Source organism: Mus musculus, chromosome 2, assembly GCF_000001635.26.
Source record: "Mus musculus strain C57BL/6J chromosome 2, GRCm38.p6 C57BL/6J".
NCBI classification, from domain to species: Eukaryota; Metazoa; Chordata; class Mammalia; order Rodentia; family Muridae; genus Mus; species Mus musculus.
The window spans coordinates 152,735,080-152,748,265 of NC_000068.7; the positions used below are offsets into that span (position 1 = coordinate 152,735,080).

The 13,186-nt window shown below is 48.5% G+C and overlaps 1 protein-coding gene and 1 pseudogene across 3 annotated transcripts; both read left to right on the forward strand.

The window, feature by feature from the left end:
* Positions 1–1,171: 1,171 nt before the first annotated feature.
* Id1 (inhibitor of DNA binding 1, HLH protein) lies at positions 1,172–2,331 on the forward strand. Of its 3 annotated transcripts, none has more exons than NM_001355113.1 (2): positions 1,172–1,671; positions 1,893–2,331. In NM_001355113.1, exons 1-2 carry the CDS (start codon positions 1,262–1,264, stop codon positions 1,945–1,947), a joined length of 465 nt encoding a protein of 154 aa, NP_001342042.1. In that variant the 5' UTR covers positions 1,172–1,261; the 3' UTR covers positions 1,948–2,331. The 3 variants fall into 3 exon arrangements, with proteins under 3 accessions (NP_001342042.1, NP_034625.1, NP_001355947.1); NM_010495.3 differs by having other exon boundaries at positions 1,172–1,666; NM_001369018.1 differs by having other exon boundaries at positions 1,172–2,331.
* On the forward strand, positions 10,478–11,425 carry Gm14162 (predicted gene 14162; annotated as a pseudogene).
* Positions 11,426–13,186: the final 1,761 nt, after the last annotated feature.

The following is a 13,186-nucleotide window of genomic DNA, read 5'->3' on the forward strand; positions in this document are numbered from 1 at the left end:
GGCGGGGGCTGGGTGGGGGGGAGCGGAGAATGCTCCAGCCCAGTTTGCCGTCTCCATGGCGACCGCCCGCGCGGCGCCAGCCTGACAGCCCGTCCGGGTTTTATGAATGGGTGACGTCACGGGCCTGGCGTCTAACGGTCTGAGCCGCTTGTTCAGACGCTGACACAGACCAGCCCGGGAAAGGAAAGGGAGGGGGTGATCTCCGCAGCTGCTGCGCCGTGGGAGGGAGAGCTTGCTCGGAGGCCTTCAAGAAGGAAAAAAATCTTGCAAAAGAGGAGAAAAAAATTAAAAAAAAAAATCACCAGCTGCTGCAGATTTGGAACCTTTCTGCAAGAGGCTGCAAATCCAGGGTAGAATTGGGTGCTGTAGTTCTACTCCACCGCGACCCTCTATCTAGTTCAGGTCTCAGATTCTGTCCTCCGCTTTAAAGAGGTTCCTAGTATCTCTCCCAGTGTAGTCGACCTAGTTCCTGGTCCTAGGGACTTTACAGTTCATTTCTCTAGAAATTTGAGTCAGGCACGGAATTCAGAGTAAAAGAGAGCCTGCTTTGAAATCTGTCTCAGAACATGATGTGGTAGAGCACGCCTGTATAATCGCAGCACCTGGGGTCAGAACATCTTAATTTTAAGGTCATTCTTCGCTACATAGCAAGTTCCGAGTCTAGCATGGGTTACATGAGACACTCTAAAAAAAAAAATCAGCAAACCCTCCGAAGTAAATAAATATAAAAATAAAATTCGGCTTTTAATAAGTAGAGATCACAGCCCAATCTTCCAACAGCATCTGGGAATCCTTGACTTGTCCTGAGTCACTGGCCAACCCAAAGCTAGCCACTTCCCCGTTCCTGTTTAATCTGCAAAATGGACCTGGAGAAGTGAGAAAGAGACCGTGAGAAGCTGATTCCTGGGGTCTTTTTGTTAACCGCAAAATTAGCTTAGTCTCTTTGCTTCCTTGAGGAAGAGCCCACTAGCTGCTCTACCTATGCCCTCCCACCCTTTCAGTTCTTGAGCCCCCATCACCTCTCCATCAGCCTAAGGGTGTACTAGTAGATCCAGAGGTGGGACCCAGAGGCGCTCAAAGCCACGCCTCTAGCAGCCTATTGGTTGCTTTTGAACGTTCTGAACCCGCCCTTGGTCTGCCCTTATAAAAGACTGGCTCCAGCGCTCTGCCCTCTCATTGTACAACCTTTCTTCAACTTCTTGTTCTCTTCCCACACTCTGTTCTCAGCCTCCTCCGCTCCCCTCCGCCTGTTCTCAGGATCATGAAGGTCGCCAGTGGCAGTGCCGCAGCCGCTGCAGGCCCTAGCTGTTCGCTGAAGGCGGGCAGGACAGCGGGCGAGGTGGTACTTGGTCTGTCGGAGCAAAGCGTGGCCATCTCGCGCTGCGCTGGGACGCGCCTGCCCGCCTTGCTGGACGAGCAGCAGGTGAACGTCCTGCTCTACGACATGAACGGCTGCTACTCACGCCTCAAGGAGCTGGTGCCCACCCTGCCCCAGAACCGCAAAGTGAGCAAGGTGGAGATCCTGCAGCATGTAATCGACTACATCAGGGACCTGCAGCTGGAGCTGAACTCGGAGTCTGAAGTCGGGACCACCGGAGGCCGGGGACTGCCTGTCCGCGCCCCGCTCAGCACCCTGAACGGCGAGATCAGTGCCTTGGCGGCCGAGGTGAGGTCCGAGGCAGAGTATTACATTATTCTTCAGTGGGAAACCGAGGCCACGGGAGGCGGGTGTCCCCCTTCCTTACTTTTCAGGCGCATAGCTATTTAGGGGCGACTAATAGGAAAAAGCTCGCATTTTCATCGTGCCTCCTGGAGTAGAGAAATGGGAACGCCTCTCCCCTCCTTGTCCTTTCCAGTGGGTCTCATCCCTTATCTCGCTCTGGTGTTCACAGGCGGCATGTGTTCCAGCCGACGATCGCATCTTGTGTCGCTGAGGCGGCGCACTGAGGGACCAGATGGACTCCAGCCCTTCAGGAGGCAAGAGGAAAAAAGTGCTCTCGGTTCCCCAGGGGATCTCTGGGAAAGACACTACCGCAGCCACCGGACTCTTGGCGGATCGGTCCAGTGGGTAGAGGGTTTGATCAACAGAGCCTCACCCTCTCCACCTTTCAGCCTCCAGAGACTTTGGGGAGGGGGTTAATCAACCCCGCGTGTTTCTGTTTTATTGAAAAAGCAGACATTTTTTTTTAAATGGTCACATTTCGTGCTTCTCGGATTTCTGAGGAAATATTTTGTATTGTATATTACAATGATCACTGGCTGAAAATATTGTTTTACAATAGTTCTATGGGGGTGAGTTTTTTGTTGTTATTAAACAAACACTTTAGATAACGTTGCTGTGACTTCTTGGATGGGGGAGGGGCGGGACAGGCATGACCTCTGGCCATTTTCACAGCTGGTGTTGAGAATCTGGGGGATTGGATGGCCACATCTGGGTTGTCATTCTTACCGACCTGAATGAGTGTTTCCGGTGTCTTTAATGTCTATTCTTTCCCTCATCTCTGGCCATTTCCCTGTTCCCTGGTGTCATAAAATCAAATCCTCTAGACCTCTAGTAGGGCTTTCTCTCAACGTGGTCCCTAGGCCATCTGGATCACCCAGGGAGGTTGTTAAAATGCAGATGGACCTGCTAAGTGTCCTGCTCTGGGCTGGGAAGTATTCAAGCCATTCAAGTTGGGAAAGCGGGTCACTGGACCATTCATTTCCTTACCAAGGACAGGGGTTTGTGTGTGAGACCTAGTGAAAAGGGCTTGCCTAAGGTCAGAGCTGGCCTGAAGCAGGACTTCTGTTGCCCCCTCTTCCCGGCTGAGCCACCTTTCTCTGGAGGCCAGCAGGCTGCCCTAGGTCTCCTGCCTTGTCCAAGTGGGTGATGAAATTGGCAGGGTTAGGCTGTACACAGCTGCAGGGCCACCTGCTCTGGGTCTGGACTCAGCCCCCTCACCCTGGCCTGGCTTTGCTGGCAGATCAACACAACACCCCCCTCCGCCCCAGGCTACTGTGTGGGCGAGTCATGTCCCCAACTCCTGAGAAGGAAAAAGGTTTTCCTTAGGTTTTGTCTACCTGGACAAGTGGCTTTGGGCTCTTACGGGAGTGCACAAATATCAGGGCTTGCCTGTGTGTGCCTTGAGTGACTTGTGATAGGAACCGGGGCATCTGTCCTGTGCAGGAACTTGGGTGGTGGATGTATGTAGCAAGGCACAGATGGGTTCTAAAGACTAGTGTGTGCCCTCCAGCCCTTGGGACTTTGCTTGGGTGCATTGTGCTCATACCTGCCCGGCTCTAGGTTGATGTTACGGGCTACTGAAGCACACTGGGCTCCTTTGTAGCTGTAGATTGCTTGGCATTCCTAGCCCACTGTGGGTCTAGGGCAGCAAACCATTTCTCAAAAAGTACAATTTCCACCTCCCTGGCCAATTGTGAGTTAGACCTTGAGGACACCATCCTTCAAGGATCCCTGCCAAGCTAATTCCCTTGGAGAAATGGAGTCCTGGAAAGGGCAAAGACCTTGTCCCCAAATAGTAAGAACTATTGATATAGTTTGACACTAAACAAAATAAACCAGTTGTACTAAAGGCATGTTCCAGCCAGCCTGGTCTGTGTAGCAAAATCCAGGCAATTTAGAGCTACATAGGGAGACCCTGTCTCACAATAGGAAATAACAAGACCCAAATAAACAACGTCTAGAACCAGGAGCCAGACTGCTCCTCTGCCTGGAGGACTTAAGGATTCCCACTGGGGCTAAAGGTAGGATCCTGAGCCCAGTTTTACCATGGAAGAAACAAACTGAACAAAAATAAAATCTGGAATTATTTATGGAGCACTTACGTTAGGTTTGACTAAGTTACGTTAACTTTAACACTAAGCCAGGTACATAAAGTGATCTCAAGCATTTGATGGACTTTACTTTAGTAGTAGTTTTATTTGTAGGTGATTAAACCCTTTGCTGTGTGTGCCCTCTCCACCTGGGCGGTTTTATAGTACTAACCTCACAGGATCGTCCAGAATAAATGAAACCCAGATCAGACTTTAGCACACAGCCTGGTACATAAGACAGTTAGGAATTATTAATCGGAGGCACACTGTGTGCCCACTTCCTCTCCGCATGTGTGAGTCTCCCTTTGCAAGCCCACCCACCGGGAGGTGGGCGTGTCCCCGCGTGCATCTCTACCCTCCAGAGCCTTCTAGCTCAGAAAGGGGCCGCTGAGCCCCTGGCCACTCCCCCCCCCCCCCCCCCATCCAGGCACACTCTGGCTTCCACGTTTCCCTCTCTTCCTCTTTGGCCCGGACCCAGCCCATCTGGAGGCCGGCTCCGCAGCGGCCTGGGAGCGTTTCCATCAGCTGGGCCCGAGGAATGCGGAGCTATTTAACCTGAGCATCCCCAGGTGTACGGAGGCGCCTGGCTGTCTGGGCCCGCCGACTTTGGCACGGCCGCGCTAGACAAACAGCGGCCGCCCCCGCCCTGCCCCTCCGCCCGCAGCTGCAGCCCGGCCTGGGAACGGGGCGGGCGTCGGCAGCTTGCATAAGAGGCACCAAGGAGGGAGGGGGCCAGAGGCCACCAATGTGTGCGCATATCCCCAATTGTGTGTGTGTGTGTGTGTGTGTGTACCCCAGACCAAGGGCCAGAGACCACCAATGTGTGTGTGTGTGTGTGTGTGTGTGTGTGTGTGTGTGTGTGTGTGTGTGTGTGTGTGTGTGTGTGTATGTGTTGTAGTATGAGAGAGAACCCTAAACCAAGGGACAGAGGCCACCAACGTGTGTGTATGCCTATGTGTGTGTGTGCAAAAGCCAAACCCTCCTCTTTTGGAAATCATTAACATCTCAGCCCCTCCCAGACAGACTTGGTGCTGCTAGGAGCAGGGCAAAGACTGAAGAGGAACCACAGGACAAGTTCCTTGGGCGCTGGACTCAGGGTCCTCCTTATCTTACTTAACAAACACACAGAGCTTAGTATTCGATCGGCCTTATCCTATCCTGGGTCTTAGACAAAAGGCCAAAAAGTGATTAGGCACTAACTACACTAAACTTTTAAAAGTATCAACTTATTTAACCCCTTAGTGGCCCAATGCAATCTTATGCTCATGTTGATTAAGCCTAGCATTTAGTACTGAGCCATTTCTCCAACCCCTTAAGCTCATTTTAATAGCAATAAGAGTGATTGGCTACCTTTTTTTTTTTTTTTAAAATAATAGGGAACCAAACCCTGAGCCTTGAACATGGAACACGCTCAACAAGTGCCTCACAGTCAGCCACATCCCGGGCTCTTGCCTTTTTTGAGACCACATCTCTCTGTGTAGCCTGCCCGTATGTAAACTGGCCTGAAACTACATCCTCTTCACAGAATTACAAACTGAGCAGAAGGGTCAGGAATTCAAGGTAATCCTGACCTACAAAGCAAATCTGAAGCCAGCCTGGACTACCTAACACCCTGTCTCAAACAAGAACAAGAACAAAATCTAACGAACCCAGAAAGGTAGCACAGCCCAGGCTTCCTCAGATCCAAGATGTCCCGGGTTAGGTTCTGTGTGACCTGATGTGAAGAGAACACATGTCTGATGTGGGGTCACCAAGCTCTGACATCTACATACATCATTATCCCTAATCCCCAGGGGCCACTGGTACTTCTCAGACCCATCCACGGCCGCTCCTGCCTGGGCCCTGAGTGGATGGGTCATCCAGGCAGGGCGCTGCAGTGCTGGCTGGAGGCAGGTGCTGCTGCATCTGCTCCCCACAAACATTGCATTTTACATTTTTATAGTCCTGGGGATTGAACCTAGGGCCTCACATATGCTAGTTAAATGGTCTGCTATTGAGTATTATTCTGACTCTGGCTATCCTCTCAAATGCATCCTCTCACTGACTTTTTCTTTCTTTCTTTTTTTTTTTTTTTTGCTTTTTTGAGACAGTGTTTCTCTGTGTAGCCCTGGCTGTCCTGGAACTCACTCTGTTGACCAGGCTGGCCTCGAACTCAGGAATCTGGCTGCTTCTGCCTCCCAAGTGCTGGGATTAAAGGTGTGCGCCACCACTGCCCAGCACTTGTTTGCTTTCATTCATTCATTCACTCATTCTTTTTTTTTCCTTTGGACAAAGTGCTCACTATGTAGCCCTGGCTGGTCCTGGAACTCACTATGCAGATCAAGCTAGCTTCAAACTTCCAGAGTACTAGGATCAAAGGCATGTGCTGTCACAGCTGGGTTTTTGTTTTGCTTTGTTTGTTTGTTTGTTTGTTTGTTTTTCCTTTTTCGAGACAGGTTTTACTCTGTAGCCCAGACTGGCCTTGGACTCCGGGTAATCCTTCTGCTACAATTGCTAGAATTATAAGTATGATCCAGCCATGGCACCCAGCGATAGCATTTACTCTTACTGAACACCACAACTGCCAACCAGGGAGGGTTGCCCAATGCCCAGGGTCACATAGCTGGGTTACCGAGTGGTAGGCAGATCTCAGATTCTGCCTGGCTGCCGTAGTGAAAGGAGGTGAGTCACAGGGCCAGGCAGGAGTTGGGTGAGGCTGGGGTGAGGACCAGGCGCTACTTTCCTGGAAAAGGAAGGGAAGAGGAAACCAGGACTAGGAGGAACCACAGGTGGGGGTTGGGGGGAGCAGGCCCGGCTCCCTTATCTCTCTGACCCCACCCTGGCTGGCTCTGCTTCCTGCCCCTAACTCTTGCAAAACCTTCTTCGTAGAGCTGCCCCCAAGAGAGGTGCCCCAGGCCCTTACAGGGTTGCATCAGGGCATTGTGCAAGGAGCGGTTAGGAGAGGATGAGAGATGGCTGTGGGCCAAGAGGGAAGCAGGAGAGCCGGCCCCAGTGCCACTTCTGATCGGAAGTCTGCTGCTTCTGTCTGGCTCTCAGGCATCCTGAGCTTTCTATCAACTGCTCTGAGGTTCCTGCAAAGTCAAATCGATATGCTCTGAGCTTCAGCCTAAGCTGCAGTTACTTCTCCCTGGAAATGGATAGGCGTTCCGACTGTCATTTATCCTGTAGTTAGAATCCCCGTTCCATGCACTAGGGACAGACTGCAGTAACACACATACATAACCACAGGTTCATTTACTTTGAAATTACCCAAGAAGCTTAAACTTCAAGGCCTACCCCCACCCCCACCCCTAGGGTTTCCTTGTTTAGCCCTGGCCATCCTGGAACTAACTCTGTTGACGACGCTGGTCTGGAACTAAGAGATTCATTGTCGCTGCCTCCCAAGTGCTGGGATTAAAGACATGTCCACCACCTGCAAGACTCCTCACTCTTGAGAGTTTGAAATTCACAGGTTTCTTTGTGCAGTTTGTAAAAATTTGTGTATTGTGTTCTTGTTAGAAGCTCCACAAAACCTAGGTTGTGCCTGTATATATGCAAGACAGAAGTATCATGCTTTTGTGTCTGTCGTGTTTGCGTTCCATTCTTGGGTTTGAGACCTGGGATCTCTAAGCCAAGAGGAGAATGGGGAAATTTTCTGAGAGGGGAACCAGTGGACCCTCCCTCCCCGATGGGGCCCTCACAGAACAACCCTGGGTTGTGTGGGATCTGGTTTTTCCTCTGTCCACTCGCGCCCCCTCTTGGAAGAACTGGAACTGCGCCCGCATGGGCGCGAAACCCTGCCTAGGTCCTGCAGTTAGAGACAGCCTGAACCCTGGTGGCTTCTAATGGGATGTGAGAGTATTAAACGCAAGTGTGTGTGTGTGTGTGTGTGTGTGTGTGTGTGTGTGTGTGTGTGTGTGTGTGTGTGTGTGTGTGTGTGTGTTCCTGTTTGGTTTATGAGTTATGTGTCCAGGTACTTAGTCAGATAACTGTATACCAGACTCCAGAAACTTCCACCCACAGCTTAGCTCTGATTAAGACCTTCCGTATCTGGGCTGAAGAGATGTCTTGGGTCAAGAACAGAGCAGGATCTGTTCTTGGCTGAGTTCAGTTTCCAGCACTTACAGTGAATGGTCTCCCTTAATCCAGTCCCAGGAACATCTGATGCTACTGGGTTCTGCAGACACCTGCATCCAGGAGTATACCCCCATAGACATAATTTGAAAACTAATAATAAAATGCATTTTAAAAAAACCTTAGAGCTGGGACAATATTTCCACAGGGATCTGTTTCCGTCTTTTTTACAGTTATGTCCTACTAGGATAACGCAGAGAAAATGTACCTTGGTGGGTTCGGGGCCAAGGTGTGCAACTAATAGTTGGCACAACAGATCTAATCCAAGAGGTTTATTGTTTATTGGGGGAGGGGGAGAGTGAAAGGCCTTCTGGGAGTGGGGACATGAGAGCAAGATAAAGAGAGACACACACATACACAGAGAGAGAGAGAGACAGAGACAGAGAGGGAGACAGAACATACAGAGCAACTTCAGATGGCCCTGGACCTTTTAAAGGGAGTGCACATGGCTCTGCAACTGTGGTGACATAAGCTGTGCTAGCAGCTGTGGAAATGCACCGCACCTGGCGACAATGGCGGTGGCTGATGATGTAAGCTGAGTCACTGAAAGGCAGTCTCTTGGAGCACGCCTGATTTACAATGGGTCCCATCTCCTAAAGTTTCCAGAACCTTCCAAAATAATACCACACCTGTGTGGGACACTTTCTATTCAAATCATAACACAGACCTTGTCTCATAACCAACCATGAAGGGCTATGGTCTATCTTGGGGGTGGAGCACGTGTTATACTTGTTCCAAGCCCTGGGTTTGAGTGAGGTCCAGCACAGGAACAAACCAAACAAAAAGCAAAGATAGAACCCACTGAGGGACCCCAGTTTTTGTCATTTGTTTTTTTTTTTTTTTTTTTTTTTTTGAGACTAGACCTCACCAAGTAGCCCTGGATAGCCTGGAACTTGCTGTGTAGACCTCCAGAGAAACACTTGCCTCTGCTTCCAGGGATTAAAGGTATGTGCCATCAGGCCTCACTCCAAAGTTTTGTTTCTGTTAGTTGGTATTAAGGCAGGGTCTCAATCTGCCTCAGGGAGACCAGGAATTCATACTATAGCCCAGGTGGTCTTGAACTCAAGATAATTCTCCTGCCTCAGCATCCTGAGGGCTGAGATTACAGCCATCATGTCTGGCTGTTCCCAGTTGGTTTGGAACCCTAAGTTTGGGGTTGTTCACATAGCTGGGGTGATCTCTCTTATTCACTTGTTCAGTGTGATTCTGTATCTAGACTGAAGATTCCTCCCTGAGCATCCTGTCTGCTGACTGGCACAAAGTCGCTTCTCAGTAAACATTTGTAACATAAAAGAAGGTAGATAAGCCGGGCATGGTGGCGCACACCTTTAATCCCAGCACTTGGGAGGCAGAGGCAGGCGGATTTCTGAGTTTGAGGCCAGCCTGGTCTACAAAGTGAGTTCCAGGACAGCCAGAGCTACACAGAGAAATCCTGTCTCGAAAAACCGAAAAAAAAAAAAAAAAAAAAAAGAAGGTAGATAAATAGATGCAAACCTACCATACTAGTGTCCGGCTCCTTATCCAACTAGTCCTGAAGAGACCCTGTCATTGAGGAGAGGGGAATGTAAGCTATGAACATCTAGAGTCCACAAGCCTAGACAAGGACACTGAGAATAGCTCTGGTTACAAAAGCCCAGAGCTGATAAGTCGGCCCTTACGAGCTCACCTGCATCTTCTACTTGTTCTGACCTGTAGACTTTGCACAAAAAAAACTTCAAACAATGTTTGCCAAATCCCCTTTATCTGAACTCACCTCCTCCGGGAAGCAGGTCGGGCTTGGGAACTCTCAAAGGATTCCCTGAGGCTATGGTTTGGATTTGAAGTGACCGTCCAAAAGCTACATGTATTCAGGGCTTGGTCTCTAGCTAATGACACTGCTGAAAGGTGACTGGACCATAGTGGCATCTCCCCAGCCTTTTATCTTTTGAGATAGGGTCTTACACATCCCAGCCTGGCTTCAGAATCCTGTCTTAAAATAGAAAGTTTAAAAAAAAAAAAAAAAAAAGGCCTGGGGGTGTGGCTCAGTGGAAGATCACTCACCTAGCACGTGCAAAGGAGACGTGTGTGTGTGTGTGTGTGTGTGTGTGTGTGTGTGTGTGTGTGTGTGTGTGATGGAACCGTGTACCTATAACTCCCATGCCAGGGAGGCAGAGACAGAGGACCCCTGCACTTTCTGGTCAGCCAAGCCCAGTAGGTTCAGTGACAGATCCTGTTTTGTAAAATAAGATGGCGAACAATAAGAGTAGTCAAAGACACATGCTGCGGACCTCTGGCACACACACACACACAAATACATATACATACACCTCACAACTTAAAGTAATAATATTTGGGGCTGGAGAGATGGCTCAGTGGTTAAGAACGTTTCCAGAGGCCCGCTGTTCAGTTACCAGCAAGGACTCGGGGCAGCTCACCAACTACTTATAACTCTGGCTCCAGGAGATCCCACACCCTCTATTGGCCTCTGCAGGCATCCACACACAAGTGGCAAACACTCAGATTGGCATCTACACACAAATAAAGATACATCTTTAAAAAATAATGATGGGGTGTCTGGCTCCCGCTCTCACAGACACTGCGGTACATTGAGCTCCATAGAGACAGTGCTGGGGCAATCGAGAGTCAGATAGACACTGGATGGGGCAAGCGAGAACCAGGGCACTGGGCAACTCTGTGCTTTGTAGAGGAAAATCAACTAAACATGGGCAAAGAAGATCCTACGAAGCTGAGAGGCAAAATGCCCTCATATGCATTCTTTGTGCAAACCTGCCGGGAGGAGCACAAGAAGCAGCACCCAGATGCTTCTGCTAACTTCTCAGAGCTCTCCAAGAAGTGCTCAGAGAGGTGGGAGACCATGTCTGCTAAAGAAAAGGGGAAATGTGAAGATATGGCAAAGGCTGACAAGGCTCATTATGAAAGAGAAATGAAAACCTACATTCCCCCCAAAGGGGAGACCAAAAAGAAGTTCAAGGACCCCAATGCACCCAAGAGGCCTCCTTTGGCCTTCTTGTTCTGTTCTGAGTACCACCCCAAAATCAAAGGCGAGCATCCTGGATTATCCATCGGTGATGTTCTAAAGAAGATAGGAGAGATGTGGAACCGCACTGCAGCCGATGACAAACAGCCCTACGAGAAGAAGGCTGCCGAGCGAAGAAGTATGAGAAGGATATTGCTGCCTACAAAGCTAAAGGAAAACCTGATGTGGAGGAAGGGGCCGAGGGGTCAAGGCTGAGAAGAGCAAGAAAAAGAAGGAAGATGAGAATGAAGAGGAGGAAAAGGAGAAAGAGGAAGATGATGAATAAGTTGGTTCTATCGCAGTTTTTATCTTGTCTATAAAGCACTTAACCCCCGCCCCCATATACAGCTCACTCCTTTTAAAGAAAAGTCAGGCTGTGTAAGATTTGTTTTTAAACTGTACAGTGTCTTTTTTTGTATTGTTAACACACTACCAATGTGTCTTTACATAGCCCTGTCTTGGTGGTATTTTCGATAGCCACTAACCTTGCCTGGTACAGTCTGGGGGTTGTAAATTGGCATGGAAATTTAAAGCAAATTCTTGTTGGTGCACAACACAAACTTGTTATATATGAGGATAGTAGTTTGGTTTTTGTTTTCTTTTTCTTTTTTTTTGTTTTGTTTTCATTTTCAATTGTCTCTGATGCAGCTTATATGAAGATAATTGTCGTTCTGTTCATGAATACCACTCTGCAACTGCAAACAACAAAATATGCGGCCGTTTTGTTGACATTCTGAATGCTTCTAAGTAAATACATTTTTTTTTTTATTAAAGAAAATAATGGTCCCTGTATTAGTAGTATATGCCTTTAACCATAGCAGAAACAGATGGACCTTTGTGAGTTCAAAGCCAGCCTAGTCTACATAGTGAGTTCTAGATCAACCAGAGCTCCATAGTGTGAGACCATGGTTTTTTTGTTTTGTTGTTTTGGTTTCGTTTTTTTGGTTTTTTTTTTTTTTTTTTTTTTTTTGGTTTTTCGAGACAGGGTTTCTCTGTATAGCCCTGGCTGTCCTGGAACTCACTCTGTAGACCAGGCTGGCCTCAAACTCAGAAATCTGCCTGCCTCTGCCTCCTGAGTGCTGGGATTAAAGGCATATGCCACCACTGCCCGGCGAGACCATGTCTTAAAAATTAACAATACTTTTATAGTAGGGCTGGATCAGTGACTCAGTGGTTAAGAGGAGCTGCTGCTCTTGCAGGGGACCTGGGATCAATTCCCAGAACCCATACAGCAGCAGTTCACAACAATCTGTTACTTCTGTTCCAGGAGATCCAATTCTGTCAGGCTTCCGAGGACACCAGAGATTCACGTCCCCAAAGAAACATATCCACAGATGCAGGGGAAAAAGAAACACTCATAGCCATAAAACTAAAAATAAGTAGTAGAGACAGGCAGATCTCTGTGAGTTCAAGGCCAGCCTGGTCTACCAAGTGAGTTCCAGGACAGCCAGGGCTACACAGAAAGACCCTGTCTTGAGCAACAAGAACAACAACAACAGCAGTAAGTCTCCCATGTTCTAAGAAACCCAGTAGAGAGCACCTTAGCCTTGGTCAGGGTAGGATGCATAGAGAAAGGTAAGACACCACTTCCTGCCTCTGACGTTTTTCCCCAGCAATGTGTGACTTTATTTGGATCATGGCAAAAACATTAGGGAATCTGTGAAATTAATTATTTTTAATATAAGTGTCACCAGTGAATTAATCTGGTGGCCGTATTTCTTTACCCTTGCTAGTCCCCAATAACCACACAGAGAAACCAAGATGTATTTCAAGCTGCCCATCAATATGCGGGCAGTAAAATTATTTTTATTAATCCCTAATCTGGTCTGGCGACCTCCCAGCCCCATCTCCATGATACTTGCTGTTTAATATTGTTTGGGCTTTCCTTAGGTGTTTTTTCTCATGGTGTCTTCTCAGACCCTTTCCTCCTGGCTCAGTCTGAAACTTCTTCCTTCTCTCTCTCCACACCACAGAAGTTTCTGCCCTATTCTCTCTTCTGCCCAACCATTGGGTGATCGGCATTTATTGACAACAAATGGAAAGAATAATAAATGGAAAGGACTGTTTACACAAACCTGAGACAGGACATTCTTGGTGTAAGCATTGCAATGCCGGGTCCAGATTGAAACAAGATATGAAGACCAAGAAGTCAGCATTTGAATAACATAAGGGTAAACGTTACACAGTGCATGAAAACATTATGCCTACAGGAATCCAAACAGGCAGCCACTTCCTATAGCACAA